The sequence below is a fragment of the Danaus plexippus genome, chromosome Z, assembly GCF_018135715.1.
Source record: "Danaus plexippus chromosome Z, MEX_DaPlex, whole genome shotgun sequence".
Taxonomy (NCBI): domain Eukaryota; kingdom Metazoa; phylum Arthropoda; class Insecta; order Lepidoptera; family Nymphalidae; genus Danaus; species Danaus plexippus.
In genome coordinates, this window is record NC_083559.1 from 2,886,409 (window position 1) to 2,909,231 (window position 22,823).

General features: G+C 29.8%; 1 protein-coding gene across 1 annotated transcript in view; it reads left to right on the forward strand.

Moving 5' to 3' along the window:
* Positions 1 to 9,682: 9,682 nt before the first annotated feature.
* The window catches only part of LOC116777282 (potassium voltage-gated channel protein Shaker), a 123,420-nt gene continuing 110,279 nt past the window's right edge, over positions 9,683 to 22,823 (forward strand). Inside the window, exon 1 of the mRNA XM_061526019.1 lies at positions 9,683 to 9,705. Within this exon, the coding sequence (XP_061382003.1) occupies positions 9,698 to 9,705 (8 nt within the window). The 5' untranslated portion in view covers positions 9,683 to 9,697. The remainder of the gene's footprint in view (positions 9,706 to 22,823) is intronic.

Sequence of the window (22,823 nt, forward strand, 5' to 3'; positions counted from 1 at the left end):
TTTTTTTTTAAAACAGATAGTTTTACTGTTGAAGTTCCTATATATTGTGTTACAAGGGAAATGATGACAATGCCACATTTGGTTTTTAGTAGGTATGTTTGGATTGACACCCTTACTTCCATAGTTCGGTTTAATATTAACTTGCACGGCTTTGTTACAATGCACTTTCTCCTCAATATGAGAAGTGAAAAGCTCTACCTATAGATCATCACATCCAATACCGGAAGTATTGGGTCCGGGTTGATCACAGACATTTCGGGGAAATACTTGGACTTATTTCGTGATCACTTCTTTCTGAAGGTTCGCTAATATCAATACTTTTGATAGCTATCTCTGATGAAAGGGCTTCATTGACCAGTGTCACTCCTTGTAACCACAGCCATTCTCTCCTTTGGTAATGGCATCCTCGTTTTTGACACAAAAATATATGAGGCAAAACTCCTTTCATCAACCGTAGAGTACATTTAAATGAAACTAATGTTTTTCGGATAAAAACCGCGGATTTTTTTTTTAATAATAAAAATCCGCGTAGTTTATCCGAAAAATATTTGTTTCATTTAAATGAATAAAACTCGCGAAAATCTTAGATCTCATTACGTAGAGTACATTTGTCTCCTTGCTCTTTCATTAAACTTTATTCAATAAAATTTTCTGTATCTTCCTTAATAAAACCACAACAGGAATAAACTTTTTATAGAAAGTTATAGCCACTGAACTTCTCTTATAGGTTAGGTTAATTTTAAACTGAATTTTCTAATGTTCAATAGCTAATGAAAAACTTGCTTTTTACTAATTCACACTAAGCTGTATATAAATAAAGTATACTTACGTTAAAATGATCTTCACGACAATTTAAACACGATTTAGGTGATATCATTCCTCATCATCATCTTACACCACCATTTTCGCATTTTCGCATCACTTGAAATACGAAAAAAAACTTTCTCAGGTGTGTTACGAATAGTATTTGTGCAGTCCGATATTACGCAATACTCATTAGATATTTTTTTGGCTTCTTTCATGGTTTTAAAGTTATTAAAACTGTAAATACTGATAACTGAAAAGTTCACAGGAAAGACCCACTGGGTGTGTCGTGTGACGTCACGTATATAAGGTATTCTACGTTATAAAGTAGTAAACTATTAATTTAAGACAAAAAAATATATGAATACCATATTGATCATGATTTTTATAGTTCTTGAATGTTCTTTAGCTTAGTTTTGCACATGTATAGTCATATATATAAGACAAAAGTCAGTATGTATGTATATCAATAGAAAAAGGATAAATAAATAAGTTAACAACAACCAACTGACACTTTCCTCTCGTCTGTCAGTGGTTAGGACTGCTGTCAAGTAGCGACAACATCGGGTATAATGTGAAATAAAATAATTAATGAGTGTAGTATAACCGAAACACATTTTAATTTAAATGTGTATTTGTGAAAATCTTAGATAGTGACAAAAAGATTCAAGTAATACTTTTCAGGCCAAAGCCGGGACTGCTAACGTGGTTAAAATGGTGGGAAATATTAATATACAGATACAGTTGCATTAATTAAGCGACCGTTATGTTGATAGTTTAGTTTCGGTATTTTGAATTAGTAAATGAAAAAATTACTAAGTGTATCATAATGAAAATATTTGCAGAAAAGACGCACCCGTGACGGACAATACAAAGGTTTTGTAAGGGCTCTTAAATCAATGTTAAATTTAAATGTTTACTGCCTACAAACAGTTACTTTTAATACTGTCCAGAGATATAAGTTGTCAGACGAGAGCGAATGATCTAAATTAAGGAGAAAATTTATTTTTATTCATCATATTCATATGTTTAGAATGAAACAAGTAAAATAATACATAAAGCCGAAGGTTGCACTGACATGGCTGGTAGAGATCCATTAAGCGAATTAAATTACACATTTCCTTCCACAGAATGACTTTATATTATTAATAAATATTTTAATATCTTTAGCGTAGATCCCACTCTAGCATATGAAGATTAAAAACAAGGTTTTAAAACACGTGATGTTCAATTTCATCAAGGGATTAGCGCTGATGCGTTTTTCCTGCAACAGATTAATGTGTATTTGTAAAAGGTTGGAAAAAATCCGTAAATCCTTTAGGGTTTTCATTTCATAAAATGCCGAGAGCACTACAATGTGTATAAAATTTTATTTTTAAATTTAGGTGTCTACAATTTTGCAATTAGAAATAATGAAATTGAACTTTATCATAAATACTTACAATTTAATTAGAGCTGAAGGGCTTTTATAATTATATTCTATAAATCAAGTGGGTGTTAAGGTTTTTTCTTTGAATTTATTTCTTCTGCTTATTTCTTTAGGTTTTCTTAAGGATACATACTATTCTCTAATCGTCTAACAATTATTACGATAGTTTCGAAGCCTATGTGTATAAAAAATTGTTGTCCCAAAAATCTCACACAAGGTGGTACAGCCTAGCTGTGGTCAAGTAACTGCAACTCAAACATGAACTTGCTCGATTAGGGAAGTACCACCCTCTCACAGAAGATAGGCGTGAAATAGTATTTTATCAATGCGTTTCGTCCGATAAGTGAGAGAGGCGGTTGCTCTTTGCTCTCCCGCGATGTTGATTTGTGCAATGACCTTCTGCCGTGCATCAGCCTAAGTCTATTTTGAGGTGTTGAGCGTTTTTCATTGGCATCTGGTTCAAGGAGACCCTGCAACTGCGGGTCGGATTGAGACTCCTTCCGTACCCTGTGCCAACGACACATAAAACACTATCTCAGTTAGACCAAAGGCAATGGTTTTTGACAAAAGGGCTATTGGAAAGTTAACAACCCTCCATCCTTTTCTTCATCTAAAGGCTGGCAGCGCTTCCGCAATGACATGTTGTACATGTCATGGCTACGGTAACTACTTTCCAAAAGATAGATGAACTGTTGGTTTGGATGTTTTACCACAGAAAAAACCAATGTTGCGAAGATTAATTACTAGTGAATTATGAAAATTAATACTGACAACAAATGTACTTGAAAATAATTTCTAGCTAAATTTGATATCATTGTTGCTGAAATTGACTTCGTCAAACAATTTCAAAGTGGAACAAAGTGAAATTTCCTTGAGTCCAATCATAGCATAAGTTTATAAACTTACGTTGGTATTTATCAACATAGTTTGCTATCACGTTAATGAAGGCAAGGGTATTGAAGATTGTCACTCTCAGTTTAGCATGACAAGCCTTAGATTCTTTAAAATTTTGTGATTATTCTGTTCTATATCGTAAATGTTAGAACTACCTCTGGTTTTTATCCGTCTTTTTTATTTCTTATTTTGTCGATAGATCAACGTCATTCAATTATAAAGCTAGCAGCTTTTTACGAGCGCGTTATAATTTTGATACCGTACTTTTGGTTTTCATCTTTTTTCATAACTGCTGTTTCAGTATATAAAAAAAAATACGGAAAATATGCAAAATACATAGAGTCGTAATGATTATGGTAAAAATATAACACGTAATAATGAATTTATCTGATCATAATTAAATTGTATGCAACAATTTCATTCGTAACATAAAATATCTAAATTCACTGAATATTTCATTAATATAATTCCGTTCAACATTTAATTATGAACAAAATTATATAATTGAAATATTTGTGCTCCTAATGATGGAATTCTTTTTTTTAAATCACCGAAGTTTAAATCATAAGTCCATAAGAAAAAGGTTATACATATCTGTACGTTACTATTGTGTATTGGTGTACGTACATATTCAGACACGTTGTAACATTAATTGAGATGACTTGAGATAATGTTGGTAAATATTAAAATCATATATTATTTGTTACTATGTTTAAACTTTAAACATCAAATCAAATCTAATCGTGTATCCAAAGAACAAGACCTCATAGATAACTTAGATATTTCAACAGACATTGAAAATGAGACTCAAACGAAGTTAGACAACATATTTCTATTTCTGGATAAATTCACATCAAATATAAAAATATCTCCGTTTCTGAACGGAATAAGTTTTGCATGCGAGTGTATGTCTGGATTGAAATCGATCGAATATATCGTATCAATAATATTCAATACCATGAAGGTTCTATTTTATAAATGCATTGTATATAATACAATTCAAAACGTTTACTATTTACTGTATATTGATTATCAAATATATTTTCTGTTCACAGGTAAGTTCACCTGACAAGATCCTAGTTCACAATGGAGGTAAGTAAGTATTCACTTATTTTACAATCAATTAATGTGCTGTAATTAATTTTAAACTAACAGTAAAATATCGATTTCATTTAAAAAACGGTCCGTTCATCCAGTTTTTATCTGACTCTATCCGTTTACAATCTAAAAGTGCAACATATATCTACAAAAATGCTCAGGTCACCACAATTTCATTAATGCTTATTAAATTATTCTCAAACAATTTAGTGTTCCGCCGACAGAAGCCACTAAGGTATGTGTACGGTGCTTCGGGGCTCTTATTTGATATGTGAACCCTCACTCACAGATGCATTCTAAAAATTTTATCTTTTATTAGATGACTTGGTAGTTAATACTTGTAAGTTTAGATGCAATGCTTTGCTATGAATATAATATTTACACTCCTTTTTACTATTTTGTAAGACACAAATTAAATTGCATTTAAACGACATTTTATCGTGCATCGGAGTTATTTATTGTCTTCGCGTGTCTTTACGGACCTATTTGAATTCTTAGTAGAAGACTAAGGATTTTAAATATCCTACGTGTTTTATAATCTGTTATTGAAATCTGTCTTAAAATGGAACTTTTTATTATTTAGTATGCTGAAATATATACATTTTTATGAGCCTTCATAACATAGAAACTCAACTCATTTTCTCCATAACTGATCTTCTGGAGAGCCGCCAGCCTACAGAAATGTATTGAATTAGTTTGTTAACATTTCATTAACGAAAATATTTATAATATTTCCGTGATTTTGACTTATCCGAACGTAAGAGTGATTGTGTACATAATTAAGATCTAGTGTATAATGTCATATTATCTAAAAATAATCAATGAATGTCGGATTAATGGTTCTGCAATATTCGGTTTGCTGTCTTAGCTCTAAAACAAATAATGACTCAAGCATTAATGTTGTCTCCGCAGCTACTGATTGCCTTCCGTGGTTTAATTATCTGGTACGTCAACATCGTCTTATAATTTGCAACAACGTAATTTTTTTTAAATTAAATATCGCTGAATGGCCTTTTTGCAAGAATTAAATATATATTTGGATAATTATTGATTGAGTGTTTAGTCCACCTATTTATAACGTTATTCGAAATGACTTGAGATAAGGAAATTATCGGTTGTATGATCGCTATACATTGAAATCGGTTCAGCTAAAACTATCCTACAGATTTTGAAGCCGAATCTACATCTGTGAAAATGCTGTCTGTGAAATTTTTTATGGTCTTGTAATTGAAATTATTTTACTGTCTCACGAATTTAAGACTAAATTCTAGATGTCATATTTTATATTTATAATTAAATAAATATAAAGATCATATTTATTTCTACACAGACATTATAAGTTTTGTCAAATTTAAGGTTAAAAATATCTTTATTTTCAAGGCTAAGAGACTGTGTAATAACTTTCGTGAAATTGATATTGTTATCTCATAGAATAATCGTGGCCTTCGTTTCTAATACCAAAACCTCAATAATGTTATATAATGAAGTTAGCACTAAACAAATCGTACTTTGTACATGTATTATAAATGTGAATGTTTTTTAGAATGTATGTTTGCGTGGATATGTGAATGTTGTTGCTCTGTCATGCTTAAAGGATTTTTGATGAAGTTCCACTGATGTAACCAGACCTCAGTATAAGTCAAAGGCTTTAATTCATACCGAAATACTATCTAGTTAGTTCAGAATCAAGGCATACAATTCTGTCGTATTTACATTATGAAGACACGTTACGCTAAAATTGGATGTCACTGTCGGTTGTTCATTATAATTATTGCTTTAATACAAAAATCTCTCTAAAACCAAATCCAAAGTCCACAAGGACTAAGTCGCTGGAAAAAACTAATATAACATTTATAACAACGTAAGTAAACTGAAGTTTATAATATTGTTGGAAACCGTTTATAGTCCCCTCGGTAAGATAAATTGCTTTGAGGTTGTATTGAAATTTCATTTCCTATTTTCGTTATGAGCTCTCAGGATGTTACTTACTGGAAGTAGTCCTGTTATTTGCTCCGCACTGAATGAGTTGCTGTGTTTGTGTCGGAAGTAATTTGAGACTGGGCAAATTCGATATGAATTAGATAATCCCCATAAATTGCTGAACCAAATCCTTTGATACAGTTTGCTTTATAGGAATTAAATTCCATTCAGCTTAAGTTCAGATGTTGTACACACATAGTTGGACAAGCTTCAATGAACAAGAACTTTGCAAGTATGTACCGTATTTACCAACCTTTACACAGATATTAATGTATAAGAGAATTATCTATGAACGTTTAATACACTCACTATATTTAGTTAAATATGTCCCCAACAGAACTCATAGATATAATCTTATTGCATTTTATCTTACATACGGGATTTTTAACGAATTCGAAATACTATTGATTTAAAACGTATTCAATGCTGATAGCAGACAATTTAATTTACAGTTATTATAACTTCATACATTTATTGTAAATATTTCACACGTTTGTATAAAAAGTCTAATTCTGTCAATTAAAGTATTAATATTATTTCATCGATCTTCAACAACTTTTTTGTTTAACTTTGTCAAGCAATGATTGTGTTGAGTTTCTTTCAAGTCTCGCTAGTTCTAAGTGGAATGGCTTTTTTCTTTTGCAACACAAAATGCGACAAAACCTCTTAGAAAAGGATGCTACGGACATCACAATAGTGCGATGGCAACAACATTGCGAGTATTTTCTAAGTTTTCAGAAGTGTTACTTTTATTCACTTATTCTCAGTAGCAGGTCTTAGTTACTGAAACTCCAGTACTAAAACGCGTTCATAGAAATACAGACAACTTATTATACCATTCATCGAACGACTTATAAACTACTTTTGTATGATAGAAGCAAGCATTGTTTACATAGGAAACTCGTAAGTTAAAGTTTATTGCGGGAGACGGTTTTCGAATAGCTTGAATTCAAATGTTTACCACTATTAAATAAAACTTAAAACGTATTATGAATTAAAAAATATATATATATTCACAAATATAAGGACTTAACTTTAGTATGCTAGTGCGGCAAGTCAGTCGACAAATAAATGGTTAAATAGACGTGAATGAGCCAACGCTGCTCTCTGATGATAGCGTTTTTTGTCGTAAAGCTTAAAATAGCCCAGGAGTGGTTCGTGACAGAATGTATCTTACTATTAAATAGAAATATAACACAAAAAAAAACATAATAATTATAAATATAATTACATATATGATAATATAATATAATGTTTATGTTATTGTGTAACGTTTATAATAAATTTTAAAAATAAAAATCTTACGCTATTATTTAATAGTGAATTTATATAGTATTCGAAACACGTATATTTGGTTTTAACAACACATTATTAAGTCGCTTTGGATTAAGTGAGTGTATTTAATAATATGTTCACAACAAAGCCGCCTAGGCTGCGCAAGATCGAGACACTAACTAAGTAATCCTCAAACTACTAAGCTCTATATAAAATTCTCTTACCCATATTTAGAATACTAGGTCATTTTATAAATCAAATTTATCTTTAGGAATATTTTAGATCAACGTCTAGTCTAGTACGACTAGTAATTTCTTCTATGTGATTAGCTGATGTCATATTTTGCTTAATACATATGTAGCGTTTGAATCCTAAGAATTGAGGAAAGTCAGTATAAGAGGCTTCATTATGAAATTATTATATAACGTGGACAAAGAACACCCATGTTTGATCATATTTTCTTCTTATTAATAGATCAATAATAATTATTCAAAATTTTCATTGAATGTATAAAAATGCTTCATAACTACCTGTTACGCCATCTCTTGGACGTCTTAAGAAACGAATTGTATGTTTTTCAATCTAAGAGGTCTCTCGAAACGAGTGTTTTGTTCTTAAACGAGATGGAGTTCTTTATGTTGAAGAAATAAGATTTAAATTTCCGTGAAAAATACAATGATATCAAATATGCTCGCTTGAAAACAAGAGGCCTTTTGAAGCGACTCTTTGTGATGAAAACGAGAAGCGCTCATTGTTACACCAAATGGTAACATAAAATTAAAACCATTTTTTATGTATAATTTATAAATAAAGAGCTTATTTCGTAAACAGATTAAGTTGAGAATGTATAGAAGGGAGGGAAGATTGATATTATTTATTCTTTATACACCTCAAAATATTAAAATCAAGTTACAATACACAACAAAACTAATAAGTTTAAAGATTTATGATAGAAGACTACATATAATAGACCTTGGTTAGAATCACTGTGTGGTTCCTGAGTGTATAATATTTACTTGCTTTATTTACGTGCTTAGAACCAGTGACTTTAATTTAAATTTTGATACGCCTAACAATATATTTGCTGAATAAAAACAAAAACATAACTCCCTTATATTTTTGCTGCAGTCGGGTAAATGGTTAGGTAATGGTGTTGTATTGTCTTATTATAAATGGCAATTTAATTGGTTTCCCTTTCTTTGGTTTTGAAAAAAATTAGTATTTGCTAAATAAAAAAATACATATTCTGGGATTCTTAGAACCTATAAAGTGCAAAGTTTGAACATATCTCCTACTTATTCTATTTCAGTGTTAAATTTTTGCTTGATATAAATCAACTACGAAGGGTTGTTTGATTTTTAATGCGTTTAAAAAGAACAATGTTGTTGCAAATTTCATGTGTATTGTTTTCATAATTTAAATTCTGATTACATTATTGTGTAATAATTGAATGTTATGTACAGTGGACATGGTATTTTTGCAGTCAGCTTTTTCAGTAAATTTACGCAAGCAACGGTATATTCAATTTCATAGGCATGTAAAATACGGTTTATTCGTTGTTTATATATATTTTAATTGTCTTTTTTGTACGCTATATAAGGAAACTTGTTCAATATTGTTCACTATATTATATTACACAAATATATACGCAGTAAACGTGTTCTTTTTTGAGCACTTTATTTGGTGTTTTGCAAATTTTTAACAAATACATCATGGCAACATCATGATGTTAACATCATGATGTTAAATAAATCATGGCAACATTATATCAAATTATACAAATCCAAATGAAATGAACGTACATGAACGTTAAAATGATGCAAAATAGTAACATTTAATTCGTATTTATCCATAGGTGTGAGAGTGAAATAAAATATATGTTTTTTTTTGTTCACACATGAATACCTACACCGTCAATATTTATAATCCTTTCTTACTATACCGCATTATATAGAAGGGCAAAGCGCTTAGATTATAGAAATATATCTAATTATAGCCTTTACTTCAACGCATTAAGAGTTACAGCTAATAGTCTCTTAGTCTGTACGCTTCTCGCCTACTATGAGGCTACGTCGTGGTTAGTGGTTACTAACCTTTTTTTTTTTAAATGTATTTTTGAGTTCCTTATTCATGTCAGGAGTGTATTGTTATGCAAGTGATGTGAAGTATTTTATAAACAGAAATGGAATCGTTGTCAACTCTCAATGCGACGGAGAAATGATATTGTAAGTGGACCCACCTCTCATATTCGATTAACATTCAAAGTATTTATTATGAATATTTTAACGAGTCATAAATATTAATTTTATTTTATTGCATAAACTATATCTAAGTCCTGATACAGATGAATTATTGTATTATTGAGTTAAATTTTGATCAAAATGATAAATTAGGAGATAACAACGCTATTTGCGGTATAACTTTTAACCGTATCTAGTATTATGTACATTTGAAATAGTATAATGTCCATTATCGGCAAATCAATATTTGTAACAATTTTATAATTGTAATATTATTTTAACAAGTGCCTCTTTATAAGGTTTTTGTTGTTAGAGTATTAGATATACAAAACGAAATATACTAAAAAAATCACCACAAATAGATGCTCATAGTGCATTCAAAGTGAGTATATAAAGACAATAATAAATAAGATTTTAATGATTGAGTTTTAAGTGAGATTTAAAGGCAAGAATATTTAATAGTATCAATAAATTATTTTTTGTTAAAGTAACATAATTTTGAGACTATGTTTAACCGTATATATATAAGTCAAAATTGGAAATAAAACTTCTCTTGTGTGCGAGTTTGTGTGGGAAACAAAAAAAAACTTGTTTTTAGGTGTATAAAATTTTATTTAACTATAATTTCCGATATGATTCGGTTATTATTATACAGTTTTTTTAATTTTTTAAAATATTATCGTATTCACAGATAATTAATCTTTTTTTTCTATAAAAAGAAGAAAACATTGAAAACCGATGATTACGTTATAATATTTTATGGACAGCAAATTGTAATCTTTCAAGAAAAATTAATAATAATAAAATAGAATTAATAATAATTAAGTACATAAGTAAGTAAGTTATAGTAAGTTAGTTATCGACATGTTTGGTAAGTAGTTTCCAGTTTCTAGTCCTAACTCTTCTTATCATTCCTTAAATAGAACTCGCATCCGTCTTGGCACTTAGTTGTAGTTGCCTTATAATTAAATTACTTAAGATTCGATTGCTTTCTCAATCAATAGATAAATTTTAGAAAAGAGGAGAAAAATTAAACGATTCATTAACAAGATAAATAAAAAAGTCAGTATATAGGGCAATATTCTACCTTTAATTCTTTGACATCTTTAAACATTTTAGATTCCATTATATATCATTTTAATCAAACATTAAATGTTGCCAGCTTTTAGATATGGACGATTCATAACACTGCTAAATATAATATCATTTGTGATGTCGTAGTTTCGTCTTTTTGGTGGAAAACAGTTTAAAACAAGTATTCAACTTAGCTCTATTGCAGACGCTCATAAGTCTCGTTTTAATTTCCAAGTAAGTAATATTTCAAATTGTTGGAATGAGCAAAGCCTTTTAAAAATAGAATGCTGGATTCAAGCTAGTTAACAATAGCTGGGTGGTTATTCAACTGGACGAAATGCCAAAAAGCTGCTAGTTTTGCTTTATTGTATTGTTTATTCTTCACTAGCTTCTCATGTCGGCCTCCAGGCACAACGTAAGTGACGTAAGTGAAATAAAAGAGTAAAATCTAACTGAATTCTTATTTTTGATATTTATTTGTTACAGTGATTTTGAAATAAAAACAAAATATCCTTGTATTTATAATGTTTAACGTTTGTATGAGACTAATCTTACATAGAAACCTATTGATGTGTGTGTGTGTGTGTGTGTTACATTCTTACAGACGTTTTTGTCACTTTGCTCTTTCCAATACTGTTGGTGTTGGGGTCTCGTAACGAGGAAATTTCGTTTAGTTTGTATTCATATTCTTTTTAATATAATAATATTAGGCTGTAATCGTTATTTTAAATCCGACATATATTATATTTGTTTTTTATGTTTTATAATGTTTTTGGTGATATTAAATCTAATGTTATATGCATAAAATAAGTTCCGTATAAGTCTATAATTTTTACTTTGAATTATAGTGTAGCAGTAATCCTCTCGATTTTTATTTAATTCTATTGTCATTCTTTATGTATATTTTTGTACATTTTAGTGCAGCAATTTGTAATATTATTTAAGAAATTTAATGTATCCAAATTTTGGTAAGGGAACAATAAGGTTTGAAGATCTAAGTTGAAATATTTTTGAATTGAATATTTTTTAGTTATATAACAGCAATCGAATGCATTGTCGCAACTTAGTAAATTTATTATTTGATAAGTCTATCCTTTTTTTTTATTCATTAAAATAGGTTGTATTAATTTATAATTACTAATCAACGGAAATTCCTACCTGATCGTCTATTAGCACCTAATATTTATTCAATCGAAAATAGGATGTCAGAACTTGCAGACTAAAGCTCAACTTTGTGCAGTTTAAAAACTTATTTCCCGATAACTTTCCGACGTTTCTACGAAGACTCGCTGTGTTCGAAATCCTAAGATCTTTCGAAATTCCATTAACAAATACCTCAAATTTTATTTGGATTAGTGATTCTTGATTTTTTTATCGTAATTAATTAAATCTATCTATCGTAATTAATTAACTAAATCTATATGTCACACTTCAACTTCGGAAGAGCATTCATTGTTTAAAGCATAAATTATTATTACTTCTAATAAGTTGAACTTATAAAAAAAAATCATATATCGTTACTTTGGAAATTTAAAAGAAATATTTTAAGTTTTAAAGATAATTATCCGGGTCTTTGCGGTAATAACGCATTATTGCACTTTCGTATGTTTCGACGGAGTTCAGTATCAAACATCATCAATTAATTGACAAAAAAGATATTATTGGCATCACTTTATTTCTTAATGTCATAGCAGAAATATGACAATCTTGAAAACAGGCCACCTGATTTTCTTTGAAATCTTTAAACACCACTCAATAACCTTTTTTACAAAACAAAAATGTATGAAACGAAATTAGCTTAAGAATTTTTGTTCCCCAAAGCCACGAACACACGACAAACTCATTAGATCCTACTTTGCTTGTCGTTGATTAAAAATGAATCATTACACAGACCTCATCGACAGCATAATCTAGGGCAAGCCACAGTTGTCTATAGATAAAGTGTTTAGAGGTTCATTTTTCAACGCAATAACTACAAGAGTTCATCTCAATTAGTAAGGTGTAGTTAAAAGGAATAAGAATTATTCATGGATATAAAACACCTTTATGTTGAGAGCTGTTTTTATACTGACGTCGATTTGTTTGGCTTCAATTCGCAATTTTTGCGTATAATTATTTTTATTTTTATTTTAGAGAACCTTAAAAAGATATGGAACATAGTTAGGTCCACGATTACTTTATGAAACTGCACTGCATGAGTTATTTTCTATTGATTGATTAAGACAGGATTTCAATAGATTAATATAGAAGCTAACGGTTTTTAGATTTTGACTTTACTATATGTCATTTATGTCTGTTTTTAATTTGTGTTAAATGTAAAGAATTGTATAACCATTCGTAATATATATTATGTTATATATATATCGGATTTATTATAAATTCATTATTTTAAACAGAGGACGCCAGCCTCGCTGACGTCACTAATGTCACTTGTTTCAGTACGTTCCAGATATTTTAAAATGAAACTTCAATTCTCCTAAATGTTCTTGTATTTCTCGAAGGTTCTTCATAATCACATTCTTTATGCTCCGCACTCGCTGAACTCTGCAGTCCGCTGTCGTGCGTCCAGACGTCATATTTATACCAGAATTCAAACATAGTTCTATTATCTTTGATTTCGTTTTACTTTTAACAATAGTAATGACGACCAATAAGTTGTTATAATAATTGATGACAGCCTTGAGTTATTTTCATGTTGCATCCGTCATTGAAGCTGCTTGCGCCGATATGTATATTATATAGCCAACCGAATACTGAGCCACTAAAGACTGCAATTTCTTAACGATTGCTTACAGATCAAAATAAGACTTCTAGAGATTTATTTTATCAAAAACTTTTTCGATAATATCAGGCGGTTCAAGCAAAGCTGTGTTCGTCTTTGTTGATGAAAAAGAGGTATTATAAATGATAAGTGAGATAATGATTTATACTTTTAGTGGTTCATAGAAGCAACTGTACAGAGAACTGCGAAGACGGACTTAATTGCATTTCAAAGTAGCTTTTTTAAGAGCTCATCTTAAATAATTATTGGCATATTTATAAATAAAATTTTGTATATATTGGTTAATATAATAAAATTTTAGAAAGTAACTTTCACTTTTTATATTTTACATTTTACTCAACGTTTCGACAACTTATCATCACTGTCATCATTGAAAAACGGTATGAACGTGTATGAATTTAAAAAAAATATATACAAATATATAAAAATAGTTATCCCAACATAAAGTTTAATTCATATATAAATTAAATTCTTCAAAATACAACACTGAAATAATAACTATTTACAAGAGAATCTCTTCTCTACACCACGTCCACTAAGATCCGTCCAAGTTTTGTTGGTTGTAGAGCTTAGCTGTGGTCAAGTAACTACAGTTAGAACATGTATTGGCTCGACATCGGGAGTGCCACTCTCTTACAAAAGATCGGCTTGAAGTAGTCTTTTATGACTGCTTTTCGTTCGATGAGTGAGAGAGCCGGTTGCCCTTTCCTTTTTTCTACCCTTTCCTGTCCCTGAATGTTAATGTGGAAAATTACCTTCTATTCCGCATGAGTCTAAGTCTGTTTTGAGGTGTTGAGCTTGTTTTTATGGTATGTAATACACAGAGACCCTCCAACTGCAAGTTAGAACGAGGGCACTTAAGTACCCCTTGGCAGCAACACACAAATCTCGAGTTTCAGTTTAGATCAAGGACCATTCTCTTTGACAAGATGGTTATTGGACCATCAGTATCCTTCCATCCTTCCCTTCTGCTCAAGGCCGGCAACATATCCGCAACACCATGTTGCAGATGTCTACGGGCAAAGGTCTACTTCTCATCAGGTAGGCCGTCTGCTAGTTTGCCCCCTTTACTATTAAAAAGCCACAATTTCTTGGCTTGGTTGTTATTTTATCAAAATATCAATTCCAATTTTGCTAAAAGAAAATATCTTGATGTCGTAGTTGGGGGTTAGCTTGTATAAAATATTTTCATGAATATTTACTTTATCAGAACCTAGTTCTTGTTCTTCCTCCCAGTAACTACATTTTAGTATTATTAATATCCTTTTCATTTATTTACTTAAATTTTTCTGATATGTGATAAAATCTGGTAATTCAAAAATAATCCGAAAACTACTATAGACTTTTATTATATCTCAGTTTAATAGTCAACAAGTGTTTTGATTGTTACCAAGAATGTGTAAAAAATTTTAGCAAATACAAATCTAATATAATGGGATCTAAGTCTTTCCCGAGTATTCATTTAAACGAAACTTATATTTTTCGGATTACTAGGCGTTTTTTATTATTTTAAAAACTCCTTACACCCGACGTTCGGTTGCTGCAAAATAACCGAAACGTCGGAAGTAGCAGCAGGGGCGTGCGCAGAGATTTGGGGTAGGGTAAGTAGAATGTGTTTAGAAAAAAAAAACATATTTCATCATAATTTCCTCCTCAAAGATTGATAAGAATGAGATCTATTACTTTCGCGAGTATTCATTTAAATGAAACTATTATTTTTAACGGGAACACGAGATGTGAACCGTGATCGCGATTGCTGCAAAGTAACCGAAACTTCGGGAGAATGCAGTTTTTAAAAATAATAAAATACGCTTAGTAATCGGAAAATATTAGCTTCATTTAAACATTAATAATATTCGCGCATAAAGTTAGAGCAGTCCGATCAGAACTAACATCTATATATTTTATAAATCCATCAACTATCTCTGAGCCACGAAAGTACTTTAAAATAATTACGATCTGTTCATCACCGCTTTATAAAAGTTATGAAAATCGGAATATCCAGTGGAAATCAAAAAATTCTTATCATTATTTTTTGAAAAGAAAAACAAGGTAAACAAAATAGTTTATTTGTGTGTACAGAACCTGATAGCTAATTAAAACTATCATGATACTTTTTATTAAAACGAGTAACATTACTTTTTTTTAGTTTGATGTAAACTGGGCCCACACCTTCCCTTTGTAATTTTAATTTTATTATCAAACAACAATATTCAAAATTTACTCGTATTTAATTTCGATAAACACACATCACTAGCTCAGAGCTCAGAGCTATAATTTTCCATAATTCGTTAGTAAATTAATTCACTATTTACTAATTAGCTATTTAAAACTTATTCACTGGCGCTTAAAAAGACAAATGACAATATTCAATAATAACAAAATGGCGTAAAAAATATATGAATAATGTACCGACCAATCAGAGTTCCGTTTCATTTGACAATTAACGTAGTTTCTATGACATTTTAAACGAATAGGATGAAGGAAGCAGTGCCTCTGAAATACAACACATGCTTTCGTTTTTGTACACACAGATGCAAAAATGTTCTTCCCACAACACGAGATTTGTAGATCGTCCTTGAATTTATTTGTATGGCAAATATGCACCGATTAGTTGTGCCTACTGCCGCTCTGGCTGCATGGCGGCGCTAGCAGTTAGCAGATTCGTTTTCTGTTTATAGATGGCACTTTTAACAATTTTACCAAATCGTGAATCCAATGACATAAATGTCGGTAAACAATCGTATTCCGTAAAGTATGTTTAAAAGAATGTAAGAATTACACAATGTAAGTTTAGTTGTTATATGGGTAGGGTAAGCAGTGCTTATTTGCATCTATAATGAGCACGCCACTGGGAGTAAGTAGTTTTAAATTAATAAAATACGCCTAGTAATCCGAAAAATATTAGTTTCATTTAAAAAAAAAACAACTTTTTTTGTTTGTTTCGAATTGACTGTAGTTGTTAGCCCTAATGGCTTTGACAGCGTCACTGGGAGGGGAACATCTTTATTTGCGACTCCGTCTAAAATAAAAATCATAGTTACAGTTTTGTTATAAAAAAAAAATATTAACAGTAAATAACATATATACTTATTTGTCACAATTTCAAATCTGGCCCAAAGAAAAGAGCACCTTTGACTGACATAAATATTTTGTGCCTTAAAATATATCATATCATATATTATATTATCCTTCCAGGAGCGTGAATTGGATTGTTATTCCACGCACGAAGTCATTACCGTGTGAACTCCGGCTATGGACCCATAGCGCAAACTGAACATTTATTTATACATTACTATACATTTACAGATTTGGATAATAAAACACACCAAGATAATATCAATATATTATGTCCTATATATTCCATTTTCTCTTAATTTATAATTAAAAAAATATATATTTTAATGAAAAATTATTCCCACTGTAACCGTACTTGTCCTTACTTGTATTTACTCCATATCCTTTATAGGTACTAAATTCGTTAAGTATTCAAATATAAAAAGATGGTGAAATAAATTTTAACTATTTATGAACATAATAGTACGTTCTGACTATTACTTTTAAGAAAAGACCTGAAATTTTTTTTAAGTACACCTCGGTTCTTAAAATTCGGTTCACGAAAATGCTGTTTAACTTATTTACCTTAAGCTATATTAAACATATTTACGAATTCATAATGGCGGCGTGGTTATAGCCTACGTCAGGAATATTACAAACAATTATATTCGCACTTAGACTAATTAAAATAGATATTTAAGCACATATGTATTTGTAACCAAGCGCATGCGTGGTTTTGTTCCGAAGTTGACGGTGGCGGTATATTTTCAGTAAACAAACGGGTATCGCGAAGAAAGCGCGCATACACCCGCTGGAAGACGTTCCCGCGCAAAACTGTGCTAACTTTAACTGTTAAAAAGCATTCAAATTTGATCTATATTACAAAGTTAGCTTGAGTTTCGTGATCATGCTGCATCTAAAAGTAAGCTTAAACAATAAAAACTTTATACTCTAATAAAAATTTATGACTCAGGCAATAATAACAATTGATTTATGTATGAGAAATTCAGATTTATGGTATTTTACTACGTGATCACTTTTATATAGATAACGAAACGTATATTTTCAGAGAGATTAGTTGTTAAAAACTATATTTAATTGTGATAATTAATATTTCAGTTTCCCATAATAGACGGCTGTTAGAAACCGCTCTTAGGCTAATATTTTATCACGTAATCATTATAATTAAATCGATATAGCGTGTTCATATATTTGCGTATTCCACGTGTAATTACTGTCTGGACGCTTGTTTTTACAGGCACGTAATTTACGTTGGACAGTAATCTAACAATAAGGCTAATGCTTCCAACTTAATTAAATTGAAAATTGTGTCGTTTGTTAACGTGATCGCTTACACACTTGCGGTCCGCGGTCCAAAACTGTGAGTCGATTCCAAATGGACGCTTATGGTATTGTAAGCGGTAAGTATAGGAACATTGAATGTCACAAAAAAAAAACCATTATGGCATCATCGACTTATCATTATCACGTCAAATACGAAGAACGTTCAAAACTATGATAGTTTTCCAACTTAAAAACAAAAGCCTCTTGCTGTATAATTCCTTTAATAATTACTTATTATTGTACGCACTAGTATTCCGTATAATTACTACTGGTACTAGAAAATCTCTGTCAGTTTTGTCAATAATTAATTATTTAGCATGTGCGTTGTAAAAAATAGGGCATATTCGAAAATTACTCTTAATGCATATGTAAAAAAAAATTGAAATGCAAAACTTAGTAGGGGTTTTTGTTGTTCTCCAACTACATTTATGTTTCCATCTGGTTTCACTGTTACATGTTCAGATTTTTTGCAACTGAGTTTTAATATGAATTTTTTTATTAGGTACCTGTAAAAATTTTTTGATAAATTATTATAAAAATGCGGTTTTTCTTTTTTATAAATACGTAATTTGTTTTTGAAAATTAGCTCATAGTTTTGAATGAAATTGCTACTTGAGGGTAACCTGTCAGATTTAAATATGAATTACAGTGTTACAACCAACCTCTGACCCTCCAAATAGATTTTCTGGCAGCTTTGGCATATTATTGCGTGGTATTTGAAATGAAGAGATAAACATGGCAACAAAACAAGAAACTAATTTTTAAGAAATCACCTAAGAGCTACTGTTTTTGTTATTAAATAAGTAACTTAAATTTACTGCTTGGATGTAAATAGTAGACTAGTAAGTAGAATTGACAGTATTAGTAGTAATTTGAAAGTTTTAGATTAAACATAGGAGATATTTCCTATCCAAGTGCCATTTCAGTAATCCGAAATAAATTTTCCGAAAATTCTAAAAGCAGACATACACGTTTCTGGGATACTAATTCGTAAACTCGATTATAAGCTAAAATGTATATAAAAAATATTTCATCTTACAATTAAGTTTTCCCAATCATCTTTTAAATCCTTGACACTTAATAACGTCCCATTAAAATTTTTGTACAAGCTAACTTATATGCTATACATTTATAGACATACATACTGGACGAATAACTATATATATATCTCGTGTTTAATTTGACAGCACTTTCAGCACCCAACAGCAGTTTTTGTGTATCCATAATATAATTGCAAATTTTTCATTCACCGCCTGTATAAAAATTTAGCACAAAAAAATTGGACTTCTATAACATGCATTAGCAATGCTAAATACATAGAATATATATTGTTGAGATAGACAATGTCTTATATATAAAGTCCATCATCCACAGTTACGTATAAATTATGAACGTCTTGCCAAATAGTATAATAATATTTGAATTAAAGTTTGTTGACACCATAATGTTTAATGTTTGCCAAATTTTATACATTGATCATCAGAACGTTGCATTTTATTATGGGACAAAATGAGAGATGGGAAAATGAGTAGTTTGAGATAGGAAACTTTGGAATCCAGCCTGCAGATGATCGGTGACGTTTTATCATCAGTAAAACTTACACAGATACATAAGTCGAAAGATAAAATTAAGGTGATAAGCGCATACTTAATGAATAGTAAATAAGCAATGCTTTTACAGTAAAAGTACAGTAATAATAGTTTATGTCATTTTTATTTGATAGAGAACACACGATTCATATTAAAATCAATTATTTCAATCATAACAATATCTAAATAATTTATGAAATTATGCCAATTATGTTAAAGTAATTAAAAATAACTTTCCTATACATAGCTACGACGCAAGTCTCACGCGCGATGTTTCTTAATTACTAAGAGTTCTTGGTATATCATGTAGTTATAATGTCCTTGTGTTTTGGGGGATTTCACGCGGCTCTCTGGTCACATAAAAATGTACGAGGCATACATTGTTTTACGTCTACGATTTAATTCATATTATACACATAAAATGTTCTAAGTTAAGTTCCGATAATAATTAAATTATATATATGAATGGAAGTAAAATATAAATCTAGCTAAAAAATACATAGAAAATATCTTACATTTTAATTTAAGTTTTAAAAATTGTATTGTCTTGTTCAATACGACAACTTAAAATATTGACAGACGGATGTTTGTAACCGTATGGCCTGAATGTAAAATATTAAAATTTTAATGAATTAACTTATGAAAAAGTAAAATAATTATATACAAATTTTAACATTATAACATAATCTAATATATGAAATTACATTCAAATATGTTACTAATACTTAGTAGAGAACATTCGAAAATGGCAAATTCGTCATATGTAGGTATACGATAAGAAACATGATGGATAAACAAAAAATAAGTTTTGACGGTCTATTTGGTTTATAGTATCCTGGTTTAGAAATAATATATATATATATATATATATATATATATATATATTATTTGATATGATGAGATGAAAAAAAAGCATCACCTTCATATTTTAGGTTAGGTTAGGTTATTAGTTAAGTTATTATATTAAATATTTTCATTCGTCCTCGATGTTATACTATAAGTATATTAATTAAATAGCATATGTATGCATGCGCTGCAGGAACAGAATATGCACAAGAATGCTTAGCGACCACTTCAAAAATAACAATTCCTGAATTATGATGTGAATTGTCACTTTGATTGAACGCCGTGAGATCTGAACGTTCTTCAGTCACAGTCGTTATTCGTTAATGGTGTATCTCCTTGATAACCACGAATCGAACTGAAATTAGGTTATAAATAAAAAAGTCCATTACAGTTTGTAAATAATAATAATAAATTATAAGAATAGCAATTTGTATGTAACAATGAAACCTTTAACTAACGATGACATAAACAAGAGAATACAATAATCTTATAAATGTTTTGTCCGTTGATAAATCATATTAAAACTGATTGTTATATAAATACTTATAGCTATAATCGTAATTGAATTAACATTTGTTACGAACGCGAGTTTTCAATTTACTAAAGGAAAAAAATTTTCGAACCGATTTTTTTTATTATATAATCATTTTATCGAGTTGCACAATATAGTAAATGAATTTGTTTCATTTAGAAAATGTATAATTGACAAATCTGAATTTGAACTCTATAAAGAGTGCTTTAAAATTTATATTAGATTGCAATTCATTTCGTATTAAATATCACTTATATAATAAGTTCTTTTTTTAATCGAATCGTCGTTAAAACATAGCATAATTTTTCAGAGCCATAATTACAATGACAATATTTTTTCATTGTTCATCGAAATACGGCATTCGATATATATAAAGAAATATTTAGCTCAGTAACGTTTTGCTATGCACATATAACTCATATTATCTTCGACTTAAAAATGCATGATATACAAAAACATCTTCTAATTTCTCTTTACAGTATTCTGAAAAAAAAAATAAACATAACTATAATCTGGGCTTACAACTAAGAAAACTTATAACTCTTGAACTAAATGCTTCATGTTTCATAAATGTTACAAGATTTAAAAGCACCGACTACGTTAAATTTCTCACCGCTTATATCGGATAAGATTTTAAGAAATGTCTTGCATTATCGCAATCTTTTTTTTATATATATACATATATATATATATATATATATATATATATATATATATATATATATATATATATATATATATATAAAAGACGCTCTTTATGTTGAAATAAGATTTAGTTTTCTGTGTCGATAATACTGTAGAATTTGGCAAACATTTTACGAGTCCACTGCAATTTGGGTGGAAATAAATTTTTCATCTCATGGCTAAATGCTGTTTAAAACAATGACACATAGTTGGAAATATGGAGCAGTTTGTTATTTATATAAGTCTGTGCAATTAGAGTGTAGGATAGGAATATTTTCATTCCGTTAATTCATTGGTTAATTAATTAACTTTTAACACTACTTTTAAAACTTTTAATATTAACCAATATTTATATTAAAAAGTCAAAGTAATGCCAAAGAAATGATTATATTAATAAAGTACAAGTTATAGTATAACATTTAGTTTTCACACCTACGGTTTCTATCTTCGATGGTCTTCGAAGTTTTTATTACATATATATGTGAAACAATAATTAGAAAATTTTGGAAAGTCTTCACTTCTACTATGATATTGATCATAGAGCTATCTATACCTTACATGAAAACTCTCTAATCTCCAAGCAAAACAGAAAATGTTACCTAATTATAGCTGAATCCTGTTTTGAATTTTCTTTTAATCAATGCATTTCAATGAGTCTGATAGATAATAACTACGTAAATATTTATACCTACATAAGTTATAGCAAGAAATGTTATGAAGTTCAGCGACTGCAGGCGAAATCCAAGTTTTCTTTTTGAAAGTTTTTTAGTTTTTTGGCAACCCATGAATGACAATGTACACATCGCCCATCTATAATGCATTTGGATATCAAAAAACGTAATAAACGACGTATGAACACGGAAGAAGCTAAGAGATCGATTATGTTAAATAAAACACGCAAGCTGTGTAACGTTAGATAGGAAACGAAAGGTCATCGTGATAAGTGCACATAACATTATGCACAACTAAGACACAATTCAACAACTCAAATTTAACTTTTATGAGCCTACCTCACCGCAGATCAGGTGATCTCTTTTTTCCATAACAAACTTTTTTTTGTTGATAAACTATCAACCGCGGTTGTTTCTGTGAAAATATATATATTATTCAAAATATGTATATTTTTTTTGATTTTCCTACTAACAATATGCACATAACTTATTTTTTTTGTAGAATCATCCGAGCGTCTTTTATT